The sequence below is a fragment of the Camarhynchus parvulus genome, chromosome 2 (assembly GCF_901933205.1).
Source record: "Camarhynchus parvulus chromosome 2, STF_HiC, whole genome shotgun sequence".
In the NCBI taxonomy this organism is placed as follows: domain Eukaryota; kingdom Metazoa; phylum Chordata; class Aves; order Passeriformes; family Thraupidae; genus Camarhynchus; species Camarhynchus parvulus.
Window position 1 is genome coordinate 122,686,302 of NC_044572.1, and position 19,706 is coordinate 122,706,007.

Genomic DNA, 19,706 nt, shown 5'->3' on the forward strand with positions numbered 1-19,706 from the left:
TTTCTCGGCACTCTCCGCCCCAGGAGCTGCTTCCTGCGGGACACCCGAACTGTCATCGTCGGCGTCCCGCGTCCCCCAGGGCTGACAATCCGCGTCTGCTCCCTCGCACAGGACCGCGGGGAGTCCCGGCCCCGGCCTGGGGATGGGGCAGCGGCGCCGTTCCCGGCGGCGGGGGAAGGGAGCGGGGCAGCGCTGCTGGGGCTGCGGCGGCAGCCGGTAAGCGGGGAGCGAGATCCCTCCCTCCCGCCAGGGCGGGGGAACCTTCCCGCTCCGCCGGCCGCCCGTGCCGCTGCTTGAGCTCGGAGAACAGGAAAAGCAACCGAATAGAAGAGACAGACGCCGGGGCGGGTCCGCTGCCTACTGGGCGTGCCGGGCGGGGGATGGGGAGCCGCGGAGCAGAGATGCTCTGTGCCAGCGCAGCGCCCCTGTCACGTCCCTCCCCGGGCAGTCGAGCCGAGCCGAACCAAGCCGAGCCGAACCGAGCGCCGGTGCCGCCCCGTGCCGGGAAGGCATCAGGGCGACGAGGAGCGGCGGGGCCGGCAGCCTCAGCGCTCCCCGGGGCCGGGGTCAGCCGCACCGATCCCTGCCTGCCCCCTCCTCGTCCGTCCCTGCCCCCGGCCTGTTTCCCACCCCCGTCCGACCCTCCCGGCCCCACCGTGCCCTCCCGTGCCCCATCCCGCCCAGCGCCCGGCTCGGGAGCGCCGCCGCCTCCAGCACCACGGAGAGCGCCCGGCCACGGACCACCCCTGCCCGGGCACGGACCACCCCGCCCCGGCCCGGACCACCCCTACCCGGGCACGGACCACCCCTGCCCGGCACGGATCACCCCTGCCCTGGCACTGGACCGCCCCTGCCCGGGCACTGACCACCCCCCCCGGCCACGGACCACCCCTGCCCCGGCCCGGACCACCCCTACCCGGCACGGATCACCCCTGCCCTGGCACTGGACCGCCCCTGCCCGGGCACAGACCACCCCTGCCCGGGCCCTGGAGCTTCGGCGGGTCCCGCGGCTGGGGCGAGGCCGCCCTTGTATGCGTAGCACTGCGCCGGTGCTCACCGTTTCCTCTCGGGAATAAGCTCCTTCACTGCAGACATCCAGTCGCAATCCTGTCCCCTGCTCACCAACGCCCCGACGCAGCCACAGAACCGAGGGCCCAGAAGTGACACACCCGAGAAAGCCACCGGGTCCCGGGGCCGCCTTCCTGCTTTCCCCGAGGGCAGGGCCGCTCTGGAGGGTGGGTCGGCCTTGCATCCCGATACACCCGTTCTCACCCCCTGTGCCTTGCATCCCGATACACCTGTTCTCATCCCCTGTGCCTTGCATCCCAATACACCTGTTCTCATCCCCTGTGCCTTGCACCTGAATACACGTTCTCATCCCCTGTGCCTTGCATCCCAATACACCTGTTCTCATCCCCTCTGCCTGCACCTCAGCAGGGAGCCGTCACGGCGTCTGCCCCGCCTCAGTGCACATGCTGGTGTCTGTGAATGGGGATGTTTCTCTCCCCAGACTCACTTCTAGACTTTACTATTCTCATTTAAAGAAAAAACCTAGTTTAGTTTTTAGCGTCGTCATTACTGTCTCAAAGAGGAAGCTAGCCTTATGCCCAGGCTCTGGGTGATGCTTCACTCAAAGATGCTCTTCACTGACTTCAAGAAAGCTTGAGAAGCATAATTGTGAGTGACCAGGTCTAGGGAAGCACACACAGAGTGAGAGCACCACAGTCAGGGATGGCATGCAGTGTGGGCTGTGCAGCTGCAAACAGCCTCACACAAGGAAGAACAATGGTGCCAATGCCCTGCTTTTCCCACCCACCCATACACACGCCAGGAAACACATCTACAAGTAGCATCCTCCAAATTGCAAGCTGAAAATTTGCCCAGTGCCCTGTCTGTCTGGAAGCAGTGTAGGAGTCTGGTATCCCTGAAAGCTCTTAACAATAAGGCTGGTTATCCCCTGGGAGAGGCAAATGAGCCCCAGCTGGACAGTGAGATGAGAAGGTAAAGGTGGAGCATCCTTCTCTTTGTGCCAAGGTCTTGGATACTGGCTCCTCTAGGCCAGCAACTGCTTCCAGGCCTACGAGATGTACAAACAGGTCCCATCACCGCCCTGTTTCTAGCAATGTTTCAATCAACCTCTACCACATTTGTTTAGTGACTGCCAGTTATGCCACTGGCTTTCCTCTTGCCAGGGATAGAGAATTCTTAAAATTAGTGTAGGGAATTCTTAGAACGTGTCCATCCCCCTTCATGTAATAACCACATCAGATCCCATCCTGCACACCTTATCAAGGGAATCAAGCTCACATCTTCCCAGTGACTCTTACCATAGAGCATCAGTGAAGTTGTTACTGACTTCTACTGTACTACTACACATTTATCCTGTTCTGGGATTTTCAGAGCCCTTTGAGACTGTAAGCAGGTCCAGCTGGCATTTTCCAAGGTTAAGAAAAGTTTGAGCTGACCAAGGTTAGGTCTGGGGACAGTAAAACAGTAAAACAGGTACTAAAATGCAGAAACATTCAGTATAAAACAATTGCATAGGATATCTGCTACCCTTGCAGGAGGCAAAAATAATCTGAGCAGCTGTTTTACTGAAATGGTCTAGGAAATCCCTTGCAATGGTCCCTCTTCTTTTTGTATCATTGGAATGAAATATGTTAAAATGAATTTGTGCATGTTTTACAGGTAGCAACAGCAGAGCCCTCAACACCAATAGGCTTTTTTCATGTAAGACATAAAACATTTGACATGGAATGTACTATTAACACCAGACCGAGGGGGGAGAAGCATCCAAGGACTGATTTCCATTTCAAACTGCATTCTGGCACTTTGTACTCCAGCACCATTGGTGGATCAATATTTAATGCCCGGAGATTCTGGCTCTGCAGGAGTCATGTCAGGGGACCTCTCGAGCCAATCTGCTTGGGTGGAGGAGTGATAATTATTCATGGGCTCCTGCCTCTTGCTCCTTCTCTTGCACAGCCCCACTCTGCTGACTCAGTGCCTTATTCAGTCTTCTCTCCCTCTCTCCACTGCTGTAGCTGGACCCCTTTGCCTTCACCGCCTCTGAGAGCTGCACATCCCAGCATGGCTAAAACAGCAATGGGTAAGAAAATGCCTCTCTTTTCCTTCAGCCAGCACTACGGCCACTGTCTCCTAGGTCCGCTACCTACCCAGGGTGTTCTTTTCGCTCTCCCAAAAGTTTAGGGAAAAAAACAAATCAAGAGAACACTGAACGTACTTTTTATTTCATTGATCAGAGAAAAAAGGAGAGGGTGGGTGGGTGGGACATGGGGATGTTTTAGTATCTAACCAGAGATCGGATTAATTATATACCAATAATGGGTGAGGTCGGCATATGAGCACAGCATAATTTTGAAACAGTTTTCATTATTTTAAAGGTGAATAGATATTATATATATATATGCATATATATTATACAGATATAGATAGATATTATATATGTGTGTGTCTGTATATATGTGTATATATATAAAAATATATAAAAGAAAGAAAAAATAAATAAAACGAAAAACGAACGGTAAAGTTATCCCTGTAGTCAGTGTGCCTCCACCCATCCCCGCCGGCCGGAGTCAGCGCTCCCCTCTGCCTCAGAAACCGCGTGGGGAGAAGAAAAGAGGAACGGGGGAGCGGCACGGCCGCCCGAAGGGGGCTCGGCGCGGCTCGGGGGCTGCGGGCGGGGCCGGGCCGGGCCGGCGGGCCCGCGGTGCGGGCGGGGGGGCTGCGGCGGAGCGGACCCCGCCAGGCGCGCACTGCGGCCGGCCGCGCCCAGCCCGGCCCGGCCCTGCACGGCACCGCGGGGCTGCGGGAGGGGGCGAGAGGGAGCCGCCGCTCGGCGCTGCCCCGGCGCTGCCCGCACCTGCAGTCCGCCGGGGGGCCGGGGGCCGGTGAAGTAGGTCACTGCATCACGGAGAGCTGGTGTGCGCCAGCAGCGCCCGCCCTGCGCGCTCTCCCGGGGGCAGCCGGCGGGGCTGTTGTTATCTCGCGTTTTGCAGCGGCACGGAGAGCATCCCCTTCCCCTCCCCGCAGGAGCCGCGCCCTGCCGCCGCCGCGGCGCCCCCGCCCCTGCCCGCCCCGGGAGCGGCCCCGCGGGGCGCGGCCCCTCCGCCCTCGCCGCGGGGCTCCCGGGTCTCGGGGAGCGCCTGCCCGCCGCGTCCGTGCTGGTCCTGCTGCTCCTGGCGGGAGCGAAGGGCGGTAGCCCCGCACTGGCCCCTTTGTTCGAGGGAGGCTGCTGGGTAGGGTGGGAGAAAAAATCCCAGTGAGGGTGTGGAAGAAGGAGAGGGAGAACAGGCGTGGGGTCGGGCTGCTGAAAGCGTGCAGACCCTAACGCTCCTTAGGGTCGGTTTTTGTTGGTTTGGGGGTTTTTTGGATTTGGTTTTTTGGGTTGGTTTTTTTTTTTCCTTTTTGAAGAGGAAAGAGGCTGGACCTGCATTTGACGCATTCAAATTCAAGTTTTCGCAATCATTCACCATTAATGTCATGCACACGCAAATCCCGCAAAATAAGGATGAAGTGCTCCCAACACGATTAGTGTCCGGCCCAAAAAGCAAATCCTGTTCACATTCCCATTTGTGCAGATTCTTGTTACCACTGTTCATCGCATTGCACGAAGTTACACCAAACCCTCCTGGCGCCGGCTGAAACCGATGCATTACACCAGAGCGTTTATCTGGATGCTGATGTTCCGCTCCCAGGGAACAATTGGTGTGCATTGAAAGCATTCTAACCCGGCTGTGGCACCCTTGGGAGCAAGGCATGAGACAGCTGTAGATGCAAGCAGAGGAGGGACGTGAGGGCTGCGGGAGCCTGGCCAGCCCTGCAGTGCCGAGCACGCCGTCCCCTCCCCACTGCAGCAATCCCGTAATCAGTATTGATAATTTGTACTCGGTCGGGGATTTAGCGCTGCAGAGGGCCTGTTGGGAATTCTGTCACAAGGGAAGGAAGGGTTCCTCAGCCTGGTGTTAATGATCTCTCATCACACAAATATAAAGATTTCTGCGGCAAGAGTGATGCCAGGAATCATTAGGTTTAGCCAGAGACAGAGGGATTGTGTGGCGCCAGTTTGTCTGTTAATCCCTAGTTAACGAGCCACCTCTACCAGGTATAAAAAGCCGTGCAGCCACCTAGGTCCAGTTTCCAAAAATACTAATTACAACAACATTCAATTAGAAAATTAAAGTTACTTTATTAAAAGCATCTTCCATCTTTAAACCCACAAAGCTTAAAGGATTCTCCCCACCATTTCTTTAACCTATATTCTTCTTTGTTATAATTATAAATAGACAACATTTTTATCTAGACAGCCTATTATAGTAAACCACTTTATTTCAAGAGTTACAACAAAGCAACAAATTTTATTTTCATGTGGGAAAATAGATGCATTCTCAGTAATGCACATTTCCAGTTAGGGCTAAATGAGCTGCATTGTTCTGTGCTCAAACTTTACCCTGTAGAACACTGAAAGAACTACAGAGTGCCTGATTTTTTTTCCCGTTGAGCATCAGATTTTGCAAAGTGGCAGTAAAGGTTGGGTCCTGCCACCACTGGAGCCAGCAAAACATTTCTAATCAGCTTAACCCAGCCCACTATTATGTTTCTGGCCCTGGTCCAGCAAGGCACTTAATCAGGTGTCTGAGCATGTGAATAGTCCTACTGCCTTTGGACAGAACTCTTCACATAACTCAGGTTAGGCAGATGCTAAACACCTTGAACAAGCCTGTGTTTATATTCTGCAATAGAAAGCAAAATTAAGCTAATTTTTCTATTAAGCTGTGTAAAATAAAAGGTTTTCAGGGAAAGCTCATTTTACTTACGTAGGAGTTTCAACAGCTGCAAGAACTTCTGGAGATCATTACACTCTGAATGCCCACAAGATTCTTCTTTCTGTTTAGTTTACATAGTATATGAATGATGCATGCCACACAAGCATAATTGTCTGGGTTTTTTCTTAAGTGTGTCTTTTTTTGAAATTCTATGTAACACGACTGTACAAAAATTCTGGAGGCTTTTAAACTTCATCCTCCCTCTGACACCATCTTCTATATGGATTATGTATTGGATAGAGGAACTCCTTCACATCTTAAGCTCCCAAGCAAACAGGACGTGTGTTACATAAATCAGGGTCTTTGCCCTGATTTATGGCCCTCAATCAGGGTCACTACACACCAATAAGGCCATGTATCTGGTTTGATAAACTTATTAGTGTAAGGTACATAGATGGCAGTGTGGAGGTGAAGCAGTGTGTGATGCCATTGGAACTAAAAAAGTGTTTGAAAGCATTATTTCATTCTTTTGTTGTGATGTTTTATTTAAAGAATATTTATTGTTCTAACATCTTCAGACAACCATCATATAGAAAATCTCAGTCCTGATTATAGTTCTGGTTTATTTTATAGGAGATTGTTTAACAGAAATACATGGGATATGTGTTAATAGTGTGTTATGAAAGTGTTTTAATGTCAACTCCTTTTGAGACAGTCAGGAACCCTGTAAGGTGATGAATGGGTGGGATTATGAGGATACAGGAATTGAGGCAGTGCCATGCTCCCTCTTTCTCAGATACAACAAATAATATATTCTCAGATATAACATATCTGAGTGAGACTGATTGAATCATTGTAGAAGTGCTTCAGAGTTGCTCTTCTGCTTTGTCATTTGCATTTTAGTTATAAGCTCAGACCTCAGTACTTATCTTGATGGATGCAAGGCCACTGCTGAGTTTTTCTGTTAACTGAGTGCTGCATTATTGTTTTATCTGGTATGTAACATACATATGAAGTAATAAATAAGTGTATGGTTGTTGACTGGTTCCATTATTTTAATAAGTAGCCTTTATTTACTGCAAAGGGGTAAGAGTTCTGCCTCTGGTCTGCCACTACACTTAAACAATTGCTTGACTGTCAACAATTGCACATGAGTAGTCATCTGAATATCAATGGCAATGACAAGCTTCAAGTTAAACAACATATGGCTAAGTGCCAGGCTGAATTTGGACTGAACACGCTTCTTTCCATATTTTTGAGTTTTTAGCTGAAGGTTTTAACCTTCCTCTTTTATAAATAAATGGATATATGTCAGCTCTGAAATATTTCCAACTGTCTCAAAATCACGTCTGTAAATAGGAAGTTACTTTAAGAGAAGAATGAACATAGGCAAGAATCAGAAAGTTATTTATTATAGCATAATATTGGCAGAGATGTGATTTGACTGAGATACCACTATTCCAAATTTTTTTAAGAACTAGGAGAAGAAATCACAGAATATGCTGGGTTGGAAGAGACCCATCAGGGTCACTGAGTCCAACTCCTGGCCCTGCACAGAACCATCCCCAAGTCACACCATGTGCCTGAGAGCATTGTCCAAACATTTCTTGAACTCTGTCAGGCTGGTGCTGTGACCACTTCCCTGGGGAGCCTGTTCCAGTGCCCAGCCACCCTCTGGGTGAAAAAAACCTTTTCCTAATATAATTTTGGCGTGATAAGGAAACTGAAGTGGTAGCGTTTCAGTTAGTTTATTTTTTCTGTGAACTTTTATTACTGAGCTAATATAAAAATGTTGGTAAGTAAAATTCACTAAACAACTGAGGTTAACACCTCTTCACATTCTTTTCTTGGTTTTTAAAGACTTGATTACTCTTCCTACTATTGAGAATTAAGACAGGAATAATTTTAAAAACAGTCCATAGCAGTTCTTTACTTACCCTGAGGTGTACAGGCAGGAGGGATGGAACATCATCTATTCCATTTTCTTATGGAAGATATCCCATAACACACTGAGGAAATAAAAATAAACTTCAGCAGCTTGAACACTTCCAAAATGTTCTCTCACCTCCACCTCCATTACCATCACCTCTTTGTCCCAATACAAGCTCTAGTTAGGCTAAAAACAACTTCCCTGTTTAATAATGTAATCCTGTAATTCATTCACATAAATGTTGTGAATTTGAATTTTCTTTAATTTATTATTTAAGATTGGAATTTTTTTACTATTGGTATTTGTTCAACAATAGTACAATTCTCTAGATCACATTTTGCACACCGATTTTTTATTATATATATTGTGTAATCTAACCTTATGGTAAGATTTATCTCAGGTGACATATTAATTTCTTTAGAAAAGAACTCTCCATTTTCAAATTAATAGCATTCATTTGAGAAAAAAAAAACACTCGTTGCAAAAAAGAGATGGGGCACTCACATCCAGCAGTATATTTAGGTAGTGTTTTAGCCATCAAATACTATATTGATTCTCCTAATTGCTTGCAGTGAGAAGTCAGCTTATTTTGTAGTCTAAAACACAGAGAGCAGAAGGTTCCCATGAGAGATCAGTCTGGGCAATACTTCACCTGTGCAGCATTTTCATGTAGGTCTAATTTAACTACCTTAATAGTTCATAGACAAAACAGGCAAAGAGATGCTCAGCACTCCTGAAAAATAATAAACATTAGGAGGCCTAAAGTAGGCATCCAAAAAGGGTGGCACACCACATAAATGGTACAGTGACTCACTAAAAGCTTTGCTAAAGCAAGTACAGCAAAAAAAGCTGAAAATAAGGGGCTGAGGGTGGCATCTGGGCCTGTGACCAGTGGGCAAAGAGAGGGAGTGTAAATTTGCCTTTCAGCTTAGAGATCAGGCTTCAAAACCCTTTATCCTGGCACTCTCAGTATCTCTGCACAAGAGGAGGAGCAAATGGTACATCATGAAGCAGCAGTGCTTGCTTACCTCTGCAGTAACTATCTTCAAAAAATCCACTCTCAGTTCTCCATGCAAGTCACCTTTAAACACAAAAAATTATTGCCATCCTCAGGTGGCTTGTAGAGAACATGCCCTCTTCAGCATTTATCCATGAAATGGATGATAGATGAACCAACTTTGAAATGAGTCTTGCCTCACTGGAGCCAGTGGAATGCAGTACAGCCACTGCCCTCAGCACAACCAGCTGGTCTTTAGTCCATGGGGACACAGAGACTGGCAGCTGATTTGGAGGAATGGCTGCTATTCACAATCATTTCTAGGCTGCACACAACCCTCACACTATTCCATGGATACAGTCTGAGGTGGTGTTGGTTTTCATTCCCTTTAAAAGGATTGTTGCTCCCACTTGGAAGGGTGGGTCCCCAATTCTACCAGGAAAAGATATCTCAGTCCTGCAAGGTGGTGGGCACCCATGACTACAGTGGAGACAGTTCCTGTTCCTCTAGTTGCTCAGAATTTTCAAACATGGACAAAAATGGCTTTGGAGACCTCAATCCACGTGGACCTGAATCCTGAGTCAAAAATAAAATGGACTGGTGCATAAATGCTGGCTCCTGGGAACTAAATACTTATGACATCATCTGTCTGACAAATACCAGCATACGAAGCTGATCTGAAATTATTTCATTTTCTCTTCCACTTATGTTTTTCTTTTTCCTGCCTTCTAATACATAATTTAACCACTGAAGTAAATTTAAGCTATTTCTGCCAGGATGTGCAGTTAAATTGGTGCACAGCATCTGCACAAAATATTAGGCTTTGCTGAATATATTCAGAAATGTTATTTTTCTAGTTATAGCTTTCAATCCAAGCAGTTCATAAATAAATTATGATTTATGTGTTCATTCTGAAGCACAAAACCTATCACTGTTGTAGCAGTTATTGTGTGAAATTGTGATCCTTCACAGACACTACTACAAAACAGGATTATTGGGAGTTTTTCACCAATTTTGCCCCAAGCAGTAGTTAGGAGAGGTGACTGAGGATAGGGTTAGTAAATCACCTGTGGTGAGATACAGGCATGGCTGTACCACTGCAGCAACAGGGAGAGGTCAGCACCTCTGGATATGGTCAAGGTCTGCCCAGAGTGAATGTACTCATAATTTGGTGACCCAGAGGAAAATGCCAGGAGGAATGGTGAGACTTCCACTGTCCCTTGGACTCCTCACACACAGCCTTAGGGAAGCCCTGGCTTGTTCTCTTCCATTGTGGTGGGTGGAGAAGATGTGGCAATGTGTGCCCTCCTGCTCCTGAGCCAAACAGCTGGTGGGAGGCCTCCAGGTGTGCTGCTGGGGTGTGGTGGCCCTTGTCCCTGTGTGTCCTCCTTCCCACAGAATACCCGAGCCACCAGCTGTGTCTTCTTTCCACTCTCCCATGGGAAGAACATCATGCCCAAGAGAGAGGAAAAGAGAGCACACAGGAGGGAGGATGACCTACACCTAGGAGCTGGGATCCCAGGAGCATCGCTGGATTTTGCATATATAGCAAAATAGAAACAATTGTGGAAGCCGCAAATAGAACCTGAGTTCCTTTGGGCGCCAGGATGCTTTGGCTTGAGTGGAAATTTTGAGAGTTTGACCCCAGCTTTGGCATTTTCCAGTCAAAGTTGTCACTGTAGGCAGTTGCTCCAATGGGCAGGAGTAAGCCAGCCAGCAGCATTTCTCCTCAGCTACATTTTAAAAGAAAACTGTGGCTTGCTCCTGTGTTCATGAAGAGCCCTGTGCTACCTGTGTGTGCCCCACACTCCCAGGAAACAGGCTATGCAGATTTCTTCAGAGGACTGGCTGTGAGCTGGAGGAACACACAATTCCCAATGTTAGTGGCTTAAACATTTCAAGTCTGAGCTATCCTTGCTTGTCCAAACTTTAGCACCCTACAATGCACGCCAATTTAAAGAGCACAGATTGTGATTTTCTGTATTCTCATGACGTCTCCTCATCTGTGTAGGAATCTCTAGGATCCAGATTCTTGATTTAGAAACCTGAGTTTTCTTAAGCATCATTTTAGGCACCTAGTTCCTTTATTGGATTTGTAGGTTAATCATTTATGACCTGACTTTCTCCTCTTTAAGATGGGGATAATCTTGGGTACTTGCCTCAGAGCTGGGATGTGAGGTTGTGTTCCATACTGCATGAAAATGTGTAACCATGCTCTGATATTATAGAAGTGCCAAAATCCATACTGATCAGATTAAGAAGCAGAGCAACTTACCTGCTAAAGCTGTATTAGCATTCTGTGCTATTGAGGTACTTTTCTATAATCCTTAGGGAATTTCTTAGGGAAAGAAAAAATAATGATGTGTGTATTTTATGCTACTGAAGGCACAGAATTCTACAAATTCAGAATTTACCCTAAGCTAAGGTATACGCTACTGGAAGGTAGATGAAGTATCTACATTTAAATATATTCACTTATCTCTAAGTAGATAAAACTTTTGATCTTGATGCTATTTTTGATGCTTTCAAAATTGCTAAAAGCACAAATTGTCCTTTTGGACGAAGATTTCTGATATATACATGTTCAAATTCATCCTCTGGTTTCCAGTAGAATCACTCTGGATGTCATTTGGTAGAGTTCCCTGAAGTGACTAATATCATCACGTCTATTATTTTTCTTTTTCAAAAGATTGTGGAGACCACAGCCATGTCAAAGATGCACAAAATGTTTTTAGCAACATTGCTATATGGAATTGCAGCAGAAATTACCTTTTTTGGTTTACAAGTATTTTTGTACTGTAAATCCTCCAGTTACCTGAATGGAGCTGTAAGAAAAGTTGGACATATCTAGGAAATCTTAAAGCAAATGCATCAATATCCATAATTTTTCAAAGACATTTTTGGAAGTGAAATTCATTTCTGTAACCCATTTCATTAGTCTGTTAACTATTTTGATGTATTTGTTGCTTACTTTATTCATGTGAAAAGAAAGGGTATCTTATGTCACCCAAGTAAGTCATGTTTGTATCAATCACTTGAATATACCTTGTTGTTTCCAGACGCTGGTGGTTTTTACATAGCTGTAAAACAAAAAGCTATTTCTGAGGTGATATTTTCTTCTATGTGCTCAGATATTTTTTGGTGCTGTCGAGACTGCAGTTAGGGAACTTTCAATATTATATGTTGTAGGTAGGAATGAAACCCTGATTCCTGATTTAAAAACCTAAATGTTTCATATTTGTCAACAAACCACTTGTTCTCAAGGCAAATAACTTTTACTGGGAAATGATGTTTTAAGTCTAAATATCATTTTCCAAGTAAAATATCAATAATGACTTAAGAAAAGTAATAGTAAGTTATTTTTTAAGCTGCATTGACAATTCAAGTTACTCTATTTTTTTCACAGTGAAATATTAAGAAGGGAAATATCTTACTTAGGGAACCATTCTGCATTTGATTAACAGTGTAAAGTATTTCATCTTCTTGTCGTGAGAGGCTTGAAAAACAGGAATAAACATGACAGAAGTACTTTCAAGTCCTCTGCAAAATTGTAATTATCAGTTTGCATCGTTTGCCGGTGCTATTCTAGAGGTCTCATCTCTGCTGGCATCCTGGTTTCTGCACAAAGATGTAACAATTCTGTCAAGGATAAAAATTGCAATAAGAACAAATTCTGAACCCATGCAGCAAAATGAAGGCATTTAGATAAGCAAACAGGTAATCTACACTATGAAGGTTGCAAAATTATATTTAGTGCACTTCTATGTAGTTACACAAACTAAATTTCTAAGATAAAAAAAAAATTAAGAAAAAGTATCATGGAAACAGAACATTTTATCAGATGGAACCCAGTCTGTCCCTGAACTGTGACTACTATTTTTATAGTCTTTTAATGTAATTTGTATGTAGGGGAGAGTCTAAGATAGCAGTTAGGAAAATTTCTATTTGATAAAACTCTCAATGTTCTTGTGAACAATCTACCATCCTAATCCATTTCCCATCTACTCCATCCCCATGACCTACTGATTTCCGGTCTCATCCATTTCCTTGGTACCCTTTCCCTGATTTTCTCAATCTAGTTTCATTATCCAGTCAGTCAAGTGTTACCCTCATTCTTGATCCAGTTTCTTTTTTTTTTTCCTTCTTTTTTTTTCCTTCTTCTTTTCTTTTTTTTTATTTGCCTGCTCTTGGCAATTACTCCCACAATGCAGATTCAGTTCTTGTCTCTTCACACAGCCACTTCATTCTTGTAGTCCTTCACACTTCCATGAGGTCAGAAGGGGAGGAATTGAGACCACAGGATAGTTGTATCCTCTTTTTTTTTTCCAGTTTCCAGTGCTCCTCTGGTCCATGACATCACTCTTAGCCCACATGGAATCAGAATCCAGCGCAAAGTGGCTTGAGAGAAGCTGGCTGTAAAGTTGGATTTGTGTCTCTCAGACAAAGCTGAAGGCTGAAATCTGATATTTCACTGACTTATTCCCAGGCCAGGCCTGGACAAATTTTTCGAATGAAGAATGATTCCCTGGCACAAAGCAATAGAACCTTTCAAATTTCAGTAACCACTAGCTTAGCTTACTCACACGCATGTATTTTTCCCTAGTCATCATCATGGAAATAGTGAAATGTTTTCAGCTAAAACCTTCTCCAGAATTCAGGAAGAAGCAGCCTTCCAGCCAAGAAAACTGTAGGCCAAATTGTAGTTTAAGGATGTGATGTTCAGTGGAAGGACATATTTTCTGATGCAGTGGGAGAAACAAAGCAGTACAAGGTGGGAAATGGCAATGGCTGACAGTGTTGCATGTTTAAATGGCTAAGATGTGCAAAGGCCGGGAGCACCAACTTTGACAGAATTAAATACTAAACCAGTGGAAGTCTGTGGGTAAAGTAGACTCATATTGATTTACATCTGATGAACCTATTTTTCCCCCTTTAAAACTCTCAAAGCATAAATTTAGGAGGAAACATCTCCTTTATTATTTTTTAAAATCATGTAAGAGCCAGCTACACTAAAAAACCAGGAGAATTTTATTATTCAGAAAAAGAAACTTCTTTTTATACTGGAAAAAGAACTTGATCGTATAATGAAAAAGATGGAATAGGCTGTTACAAATTAACATTTGGGGATCTCTAACTCCTGCTGCTTTTAGAACATATTAAAAATTCAATGGACAATGCAGTTCTGGAAGTTTGATAAATCTGTTGTAAAGGACAGGCTGAAAAACAAAGTTCTGATTTGCTGTTAATGGCAGATTGCTGATGCTGGTGCACAGTGCCTTGAAAATTTCACTACTGCAGGATCCTTTTTTTTTTATTCTAAATGAGACAAACACCCTTACACCAACAATCAGTGGAGCATCTCTGCAGGGATCAGCTCCTCATGTGGTTAGTTTAATAGCAGAGCAGCAGCAGCGTCTCTGAATTCATCAAGATTTTCTTCTAAGTGGAGGCTGGTATTGCAGAAAAAATAGAGAGGCACAGACAGAGACAGATAGCTGCAGAGAGAGATAGACTGACAGAGCAAAGGTACTCTAGAAATTTTCAGTTATATTTTGGGATGAGAAAAATACCACTAAATTGAAAAACAGTAAAAAGAAGGAAGGAGAAGAGAAAGATGAAAAAGAGAGGTGGGTCATGAAAGACTGAGAAATAATTGGGAGCAGTCACATTCCCAAAAGTCCATATAAATTGCTGTAGCATAGACATTTATGCATTAATTTTACGTCTTCAAAAATCAAAGTGCTTCTTTTATGCAAATCAGAACAAAGCTACTTAAAACAAAGGTCACTTCACTGCAAGCAGTAGCTCTTGTTCTAGTTTTATTGCAGCATCAATTGTGATAAAAATATCGTACCAGCTAATGTTCCCTTTCAGCCAATTTAATCAATTCTGAATAATATACTAATTTCTTTGCGCCATCAGTGTCATTTCCAAGAAGAGGCATCATTCTTTATCTTTCTTTTTATTTTCTTGTTAATTTTATTCATCTTCTGGTTAGCATAGTCAATAATATTTATAATTTATGCCCAACCATGATAGAGTTTATATGCTGTTGAGAGGTATCATTATTTTCATTATGGAAGCAATCAAATGTTTGCATGTATGCATAAAGTCATGGCAGGATACAATAGTAGAAATATAAATCTGATAATTAGTAGTAATAACTGCATAGATTGTTTAGGTAGAGGTCACATAGAAAACTCTGAAAGCCACAGAGTGACAGAAGTGTGTCATATGGAAGGGTTTGTTTCTGTCATTTCATGAATTTGAGCACCTCATTTGGTGTGCTCACTACCTTAAGCCACCTATTTTCCCAGTTATCCCCCACCTCCCTGCTAGCCCTCCACTGGACTTTCAGGTGTTCCTCCGTGTCACTCTGAAATTAGGGGATCCAAGACTGGATGTAGAACCTCAGGTGCAGCTCCACAGCACCAAACACCTTCAATCAAAGGTGAACCCAACCAGCCCCTCCTGCTGATTCACACACACCTCTGCTGCTTCCCTCTGTCTTCCAAACTTGGATGTTTAAAAGAGATTGAGGAAATAGAAGAAAAAAGAAAAAAAACCCAAAAACCACAAACTCTCCCTTGTGAGATTTTTTATGCCAACCTACACATGCTGAATTTATTTCTACAAACTTATTTTTTTAAAAAGTCACTTCCCCAGTATCCATTCCTGTTTTGGTTCTTACACTTCATTCTTCAGCATTGACAGTTATGGGTTTAGGAACCCATAATCTGAAACCTCACTTGGGCATTTGTACTTTTTTTGGACTGTGGAGAAGACTAACAGAAAATTATCTTATCCTTTCAATGCTGTAAAAATAGTTTTCCACGCTAGCCCCAGTTTCTAGATTTGGTGACCTGCCAAAAGATACTTCTTCTAGTCATTCTGCTGCCCACTTGTTAGCAGAAAACACCAAGTGGAAAGATGAATTTTACAGAATCTTCTTTGTATCAACATGGTCGGTGAGGGAATTGCTGTCATTTGTGCTTAATCTGTGCAGTGCTTTCAAAGTCCTTCAAAACCTGAAGACATTATTTTTTGAATCAAAGGATTTCTCCGAAGATACACATATCTTTGATAGGCTTCCTACACAGGGAGACTGTTTTAAATTAGGGATTACATTTCTCTAAACCCAGAAATTTCATCCTTTGTAATATCTCATAATTAAATACAGCCCCTTACACCCACATATACCCCACTGAGTAGACTTAAAATTGTATAAAAACATTTACATTCCAATAGTCTTTGTTATGAAAAAGGGGATCTAAGTCATACAACATAAAGCATCAGAATAACACAGTTTCCATTATCACACCTCCTTGGGTTTAAAGCAAAATCTTCCATAATTATGAGGTATGTCAACAGGCAAATCTAATATCAAACACTTTTATATGGAAACTCAGGAGTTATTTACTAGGAGCTTATTTTGTCCTGGCATTCAAATTTATAATACTACTGTTAATTAATACAATTATAATGTGTGTCCCATTGTGTAATTGCAAAGATTGGGATTCTTCCTTTGTAAGTAATCTACTTACATATGTCATTTGCAATTGCGTGCAGAAAGCAAACTCTGTAAAGAAAATGCCTTCATTCAAACTGATGAGACATTCTTATTTTAAAATGTTCCACAAAATTAAAATTCCATTCAAAACCCAGAAGTAAATTGGATTTTCCAGACTGCCTCCTTTCATTGTCTTTTGCATTTTGACATTTAGTCGGTAGCCATGGCAGCCGGTAAGAATGATTGTGGAGCATAAAAATGCAGTTACACATGTTTGGCTTTGGGTTAAGTACATTAAATACATGGGAATTGCTCAAAATCAACCAATAAACTTACACAAATCAAGCTTTATATGCATACATATATACATACATATACACACATACATACTTTTTATGTATAGAGACATATATATAAACTAACTAATTAGTGATTCTATATGTTTGGCTTTCAGACCCTATAAAATGTGTTTTCTAGCCTATATGGAATGATTAGTTTGGAAAGATATTATCTACAGCACTCACAGCAGTATATTTTCTCTTAAATGGATTCTTCCGTTATTTGTGGTGTGAAAATAACTGTGATAGCTTTTGCACTCAGTGCAATGACTCAACAAGCAAGGAACACATTTAGTTACTGGAATGCAAAGATTGAGAGTCAACCCTACAAGAAGTTGTAATTGCATTTATATCATATTGTACAAAACAAAAATTATTATATCATATTGTACAAAACAAAAATTTCTACTTAGCTGATTGCCCTGCTTCTTTTTTTTTTCTTTTTGTCTAGAGAAAAAAAAGAGCAAAAAAGCACCTTGCAATTTATTTGGCTTATTGTTCTGAGCCGCAAGACACAGCTAAATAATATTTTGGCCTTCATCAGTTCAAAGCAAAATTTTGAAAATACTGGAAGACATTAAAGGTATCTGCACTTTGGAATGGCACAGTTTAATGATGTGTTTAAAAATGTATATGAGTTATAAAAATGTCATATTTTATATCAGAGCTACAGTTCTATTAAAAGCATGTGCATATCTGAGCCAGAAAAATGGCAAGAACCAGCCTGTCCAATAATGGAAACTGTCACTGTGCTAATCTATCTCTGGTCCCTTGATTGAGGTATCCACAACAGCTGAACGATGAAAACAGAAAAAGTTGCATTCCTTGCCCATTCTTTCCTAATTGCTTGCTTTTCCTGAACCATTTTGGGCCATTCCTTTCCTTGATGCTGGCTTGCTTTCAAAACATGTGGGCAGTTCTGCTAAAACTTCCTTTCTGGAGAAGCTCAGTATGAACAAAATTTGACTGTAATCTCAGCACAGAGGTGAGGGGAGGGATTTCATCATGTAATGCCAGGTACAAGTCCAGGAAGGATCTGTGTCCAGATGAAAAGAAACAGTGGCAGAACTCCGATTTCCATTGCCAAGATAGGCAGTATGCAAGGTGATGTCATTAGTCTTCAAGGATGATAAAAAACTAGACAGCTTGGAGTAAAATGACACTCAGTGTCAAGTGTCAGTGGGTGGTGCATGGCCAGGTGATGCACGACCAGCAAGTGTTGTCCAGCCAACATAAAGGAATAAGGGTGATGCAAATTTAAGTCAGTGGAAGCCTCTGAAGACATCACGGGGGGAAACTAAATAAATGCCTCTGTTCTAAATACACACATGGATGACAGTGACATTCAGATAAATAAAAGTAATACTGGCAGCCAGCGCTCTCACACCTGCTCTAGTAACCCAGTCTTACTGTGCTGGAGCAGAACCCATTTGTGATTCATACCTTGGGAGGATGCTGTTTGATCACAGTGGCTGCGTGACTAAACCATTGCCATTCTATTTCATCATATTGGATTTTCATCCTCCCTCAAGGCTGCAGACAGCACCTGTATTGCCTGCAGCACTTGCAAAGAGGTGTCACTTATACAGAATTCAGGAGAGCTCTGTTCCCCATGGGGCTTTCCTACAGAATAGGTCTGTGACCCAAGGCATTTCTTTTTTCATGTCTGTGACATTTTATCCCCCAGCATCCCTTGCCTCTCCTTTTCACTCCATAAGCTCTTTGGCACAGGGTGTTTGCATCTGACACATTTTTACAGAAAGTAGCGCAGATCTCAGCTGGGCCCCCGCATACTCCCACAAAGTGATGATGAGATGACCTTAAGGGCATACTGGGAGGCAGCAGCCATCCCTGATAGCCCAGTCCTGGATGTTCTGCTGGGTTCTCTGCTTGAGACAGCAGAGGAGATTGGAGTGCCCAACACAAGGACTCCAAATTTCGCTTCCCACCAGTGCTGGGTTCAGCACCAAGCTGCAGACATGGTGCTGCTGTGGTGGCTGAAGCCTGCGTGCTGCTGAGGGAATGTGGGCTGCTTGCAGGCTTGGCAGCTTCCAATGTGTAACTCACTTCTCCCCACCCCACGCTTAGAAAGTCACTGGAGAAGTTCCAGCTCCTTTGCACGTCCTTCCTTGTGCTTCAGCCACCAGCATGGCCCCAGAACCAAGCCAAGCACCACAGGGAGCAGCTGGGCTCAGGGAGCTCCTGGGCACTGCATGTCCACTTCTGAGGGGGGATCAGCAACCTGGGGTTGTCCTATTGCAGGGAAGTCCTGAAGCAAACTCCACTATGCTGATGTTATGGAAGGCAAGTACAGTTGGTAGCCCCCGTGCCAGGAATGCTGAGACAAAATAACCTGCATACAGCAAGGCTGGCTTGTTGAGAAGAGTCTTTGAAAATCCTTCTGCTTGCCTGGCCTTCAGACATGTACATCAGGACTCCTGAAAACACTGCCTTTTAGCCTACGTGTAGATGGACATCATGGTTCGGTGGTGCCTACCAGAAGGGATCTTTAGAGCCATGTAATTGGGAACTTTGGAGTGAAATATCTGGCTTTTTAAGCCTTTTTATATGTGACCTGTCTCAGAAGTGTGAAAGAAATAAATGTCTGTGTCCTAGTGAAAGGGTGTGTCACAACCCTTTGGGCATACAATGCAAAGGAAATGCATTACACATCATGAGCACTAAATCATGGCAGGCAAATCCACCCACTCAAAAACTCCAGAGCTCAAGGTTTTGTTTCTTAAATCATTCATATAAGACTCTAAGTGATAGATCAGGAGAGAGGGATTTTTCTTGAGAACAGGAAAATTATTGATAGAATCAAACCCAGAACAATACATGGAGAATCCTTACTACTACTGTAGCAGGAGTCCTCAGCTAAAAGTAAAAGAGATTTTTCTGTAAGGCATGACAGAGCCAAATTTGCTACAATGCCAGTCAAAAGAAGCTGTTTGCCCCAGGTGCAGGTATGTAACAAAACCAACAACAGTTCTTGAGGCAGTAATGTGACCCAGATAAGGAAGGTTATTTCCTCCTGGTCTTGCTGCTTTCCTCCTGGTTCTTGCTGAAAGCCTGTTCACTTTTTCCATCCTGTCCACATCCAGGAAAATTACTTTGGCTCAAATCATCCCATAGCTGAATTCCC

The 19,706-nt window shown here is 43.8% G+C and overlaps 1 protein-coding gene across 1 annotated transcript in view; it reads left to right on the forward strand.

Moving 5' to 3' along the window:
* The first annotated feature begins 2,857 nt into the window (after nt 1–2,857).
* STMN2 (stathmin 2) overlaps nt 2,858–19,706 on the forward strand; it is a 39,085-nt gene continuing 22,236 nt past the window's right edge. The window contains exon 1 of the mRNA XM_030969250.1: nt 2,858–3,109. Within this exon, the coding sequence (XP_030825110.1) occupies nt 3,091–3,109 (19 nt within the window). The 5' untranslated portion in view covers nt 2,858–3,090. The remainder of the gene's footprint in view (nt 3,110–19,706) is intronic.